This window comes from Orycteropus afer, unplaced genomic scaffold (assembly GCF_000298275.1).
Source record: "Orycteropus afer afer isolate SDZICR_OR568_19922 unplaced genomic scaffold, OryAfe1.0 scaffold00002, whole genome shotgun sequence".
In the NCBI taxonomy this organism is placed as follows: Eukaryota; Metazoa; Chordata; class Mammalia; order Tubulidentata; family Orycteropodidae; genus Orycteropus; species Orycteropus afer.
In genome coordinates, this window is record NW_006921589.1 from 30,897,033 (window position 1) to 30,901,966 (window position 4,934).

Sequence of the window (4,934 nt, forward strand, 5' to 3'; positions counted from 1 at the left end):
ACTTGACTGCTCACCAGAAGGCTGGCAGTTCAAACCCACCAGCCACTCCTCGGAAGGAAGGTTGGGCAATCCTACTTCCGTAGTGATACTGCCTCGGAAATCCAAGGAGAGGTCGCTATGAGTCGGGGCCGACTCGACGGCAAATAACAACAACCACCACAACTGATTTCATCAACATTTTTCAGTTTTTCTAATCATCTGTTTTATATGCTATTCATATGTGAAAGGAGCCCTGGTGGTGCAGCGGTTAACTGCTCAGCTGCTAACCAAAATGTTGGCAGTGTGAACCCATGTGCTGCTGTGTGGGAGAAAGATGTGGCAGTCTGCTTCTGTAAAGATTTACAGCCTTGGAAATCCTGTGGGGGAGTTCTGCTCTGTCCTGTAGGTTGCTATGAGTCAGAATTGACCTGACAGCAGTGGGTTTTTTGGATGCATATGTTCTTTCTCAAATTATAAACCAAAATTAATATGAGTATCATTTATCTTTTTCGTGTTTCTTGAAAGTACAACTGGTAATTTATAAAATAAAGTCAGACCATACAAAGCAAGCATTAACATGTTTGGCTATTAGCATTTAGTATCTTTTTCAATTTGTTAATTTGATTAAATATTGAGTAAATAGATACTTATTATTGCAAATATTTTTGAAGAAGTATAATTTTAGTATTTTCCTTGTAGTCACTCCATGGATTCCTTTGGACAACTCAGACCAGAAGATAACCAGTCAGTAGTCAGCAGAATGCAAAAGAAATACTGGAAAACTAAACAGGTCTTTATCAAAGCAACAGGAAAAAAAGGATGAGCATGTGGTGGCATCAGATGCTGAACTGGATGCTAAACTTGAGGTAAATTTGAGGCTTTTGTTGTATATTGCATATAAAAGCCAAAAAACCAAACCCATTGCCATTGTGCCAATTCCAATTCATGGTAAATACATACATACATATATATATATAATACATATATATATAAAACATAATAGGTTATTGTTTGGGATTAACAGTAGAAACTATATAACAAGCTTTCACCATGAAGAATTTATGGGGATAAGTATCAAATTGTTAATAGAATGTTTAATTGTATCCAACTGTCAAGCAGACAGAGAGAAGGTTATTCCCACAAACTGAGAGTTGGCAGAACTGATATTTGCTGAATTTGATATCATGAACAAAGTAATTTCTATGGCACATGTATTATAGTTTTAAGCTAAATATTAACACATTTATTATATTCCTATGTGGGGCCATATATTCGTTATATAGCATGTGATAACATATTGTAATGTTTTGATGTAAGGTCTTATATGTCATGAAAGCAAGTAATAAATGAGGATTTTATAAGTTAGAAGTTTTATTTCTGTTATTAAGGGATAAATTTATTGGGGGAAAAAAAAGCCAAACTCACTGCCGTTGAGTTGATTCCACTTATAGCAACCCCTCCTTGGGTCTCTGAGGCAGCATCTCTACAGAAGTAGATTGCCTGGTATTCCTTCCAGGAGTGGCTGGCAGGTTTGAACCGCCAGCCTTCTGGTTAGCAGTCAAATGCCTTAGGCACTACACCACCAGAGCTCCTAAAGTTATTCATAATTACTTTTGGCTCTGATTTTAAATACATATCATAATGGCCACGAAAGAACTATAAGCCTAAAGTGTTTTATACTTTTAAGTAATTAAATTAGCTAGAGGGAACCTTCATCTGCTTTAAGTAATTAAAATGAAAAAGCTTGGATTTTTAAGTGCTGTTTTACTAGTATTACGTATCTACACTAAGTTAAGGTAACTCTCACAAACATTTCTAAGGAGGGGTTCTGTTATGCTTAGAATATAATTACTGCAGTGGAATTCTTAAAAATATAGGTCCAGTTAAATAGGTCTTCTTCTACTAATTGTTCTTCATTCTGCAAAAATGAACTTTAGGCATTGTCATAACAAATATGGAAATAGAGGACAAATTAACATTTTTTAAAAATTTATGTCCAGAAGTATTCCTCTCGGGATTCCCCTCATGGGGGAAATCTAAATGTGCTTTCTGTGTCAGAAGTCAACTCAAACTGAAGTACTTAGGGCCAAAGGAAGTAGACATTTCTAAAATAGACATAATGTTTATAAGAAAATATCTGCCTTCGAAGTGTGTATAATAGATATATTTACTTAAGGTTCTTAAATTGTTCTAATAAATTTATATTTCAAGGTTTTTCACTCCATGCAAGAGACATGCACTGAACTTCTGAAGATAGTTGAAAAATATCAGCTAAGACTCAATGGTATGGAATCATAGATATCTACCAGTTAATTCCCATTTAAAATAAATACTGGTTTTTATTTTTAAAAATTAAAGATTTAATGTAAAAGTGTAGTTTATTGAACTATTTTGTGAAGTTTCGTATGGCAAATTATAAATATTCAGAGTGACTCATTCTCAAAGCCTTCCAGAAACCAAACAAACCTGATGCAGATTCATAGTGACTCTATAGGATTTCCAAATCTATAAATCTTTATGGAAGCAGACTGCCACATCTTTCTCCTACAAAGCAGCTGTGAGTTTGAACCACCTACCTTTTGGTTAGCAGCTGAATGTTTTAACCACTACACCCCCAAGGTTTCTTTCAAAGCATCTTACCCATCAGATTCATCTTCCTGATACTCAGTTCTCCTGCCAATTTGATTATTTGCTTCCATCATTTAAAAAGTCCTTTACTTGCAGGAGCACATGGAGGGATGGGCATAGGGAAGAGGTAACTATGGGGAAGAAGTGGGAGGGGAGCTGTTGCATTGTGGTATATTGTAGTCAATGTCATGAGACAAAGTGTATGTGAACTGCTGTATTGAAAATGAACTTGCTCTGTAAACTTTCACCCAAATCACACACACACACACACACACACACAAAATTATAGCCTAGAAAATTTTATGGGGCAATTCTACCCTGTAACATGAGGTTGCTGTAAGCCAAAAATCAACTTGACAGTACCCAACAACAACAAAAAGTCCCTTACGTCACTTGCCCATGGAGTTGTTATCTCATTCCTCTGTTCCAGTTTATAGAAAATGTGGAAATAACTGCCTGTATGTATGGTCTCCATTTCCTCTCTTCCACTTTCTCTTATATTCACTCCCGCAGGTTTTGTATTCAAATCCCTCCATAGAATTGCTCTTGGTAAGGTCATAAAAAACTAAATCTAACAGCCAATTTTCAATTCTTATTTATCATTCATTACAGTTGATTATCCCTCTGTCTTGATACAATCATACTTCCTTGGTTCCTCCTACTGGTCATTCTTTCTCAGTATTCTGCTTTTGCTGGACTCTCCTCTCCCAGACCTCTTAAGATTAGAACTCCATGTTTGGACCTCTTCTCCTATTTTAATTACAGTGGCTGCCTGGCCCTACTAGACCTGGACTAACCCTAGTTGCCTCTCTGATCTCATCTGCTAAAACTTTCTTTTCAGCCACAGTGATCTCCATAGAAGGCATGTCTCCACCTCTAGTGCACTGTGGGCTCCCTAACTTCCTTTAGGTTATTTGATCAAATGGCATCTTTTTAGTGAGGCCTTTCTTGACCCGTTCTAAAATGCAATGTCCCTCTTCCGCATTAATTCCTCTCATAACAGTATAATTTAACAATAATTAACGAAGGTAATAATATATCTTATCTATTGTTTTCCTTTCTACCACTAGAATATACTCTCTTTAAGCACAAGAATCTGTTTCATTTAGTTCTTTGCCTCTAAAACCTAGAAATAATGCCTAACATGTAGTCAGTACTCAATAAATATTTGTTCAATTAATGAATGAATTTCTTATGGAGCTATGTAAATTAATTTCATCACTTTATAATCAAAGCTCATATATTGTCCCATAGAGCAAGAAATACAGTAGCATAATTACTCAAATATTTTTTGAGTACCTGCTATGTACAAAGCTCTGTGCTTTCCCCAAGGAAATAATCGGGAAAACAACTTTTTGTAACATAATAAGAGGTGACACAGAATAGTATAATTGAGTTCAGAATACTGATGCAGACATAACTCCAAATCTCTTGAAGTGAAAAATAACTCTGGATTAGAGTAATCGGTAAACGTAACTCTACAGATGATAACTGAGTTTAAACTTAACAGGGGTTATAATAGTTGAGAAAGAAGATATTTGGAGTCAAGAGAATGAACTTAAAAGTGAAAACAGCTTATGTGGGCAGAAGAGTTTGTAACTGGGAATTGTAGAAGGAAAGGAATGTTAGAATTAGATTACTATAAGGACCTTAATATTTTACCATAAAGTAATGCTGTCAATCACATTCACTGGACCAAGGGAGTCCTGTGAGAGGAATAGAAAAGTAAAAAAACATTGGCAAGTTTATATGTCCTGCATTTTGCTCTGAAATCATGAGATCTTTTGGCACACTGGTGGAACATTACAGGACAAGACAGAGTTACACATACATAGATTTCATTGTGTAGTTTCTCTTTGAGATGATGTATAAATATGTGATTTCTTGAAGCATATTCTGTTAATGTATCTTCTGTTGGGAGTAACATGGGACAGTGACATAATGGGAACCACCTGACTAGGGGAAGAACATGTGGGGCTGGGGCCTCTGCATTTTGGGCAAGCAGATCCTCACACAGCTTCAGCCTCATCTCTTACCATGTCTGCACTGACAGGAGCAAGGCTCAGTGATGATTCACGTTCAGTTGGTATTTGGCCATAATGTGTTCCAAGTTTCCATAGGGCTTTCTGAATCTTCATATACAAATTAATTTTTTCTCTAGTAGTTTTCATTGAGCTGTGTGTTATGAAGTTCTGATTCCAAGGAAATGTATAAACTGTGCTTCTTGTTGTTGTTATGTGCCGTCAAGTCGGACCCGACTCATAGCGACCCCTCCTTGGGTTTCCGAGGCAGTATCACTACGGAAGTAGATTGCCCCATCTTCCTTC

General features: G+C 36.4%; 1 protein-coding gene across 1 annotated transcript in view; it reads left to right on the plus strand.

The window, feature by feature from the left end:
• Positions 1-685: 685 nt before the first annotated feature.
• Positions 686-4,934, plus strand: part of ICA1L (islet cell autoantigen 1 like) — a 25,640-nt gene continuing 21,391 nt past the window's right edge. Inside the window, 3 exon segments of the mRNA XM_007936045.1 lie at positions 686-795; positions 797-845; positions 2,191-2,263. Coding sequence (XP_007934236.1) covers positions 686-795; positions 797-845; positions 2,191-2,263 — 232 coding nt within the window.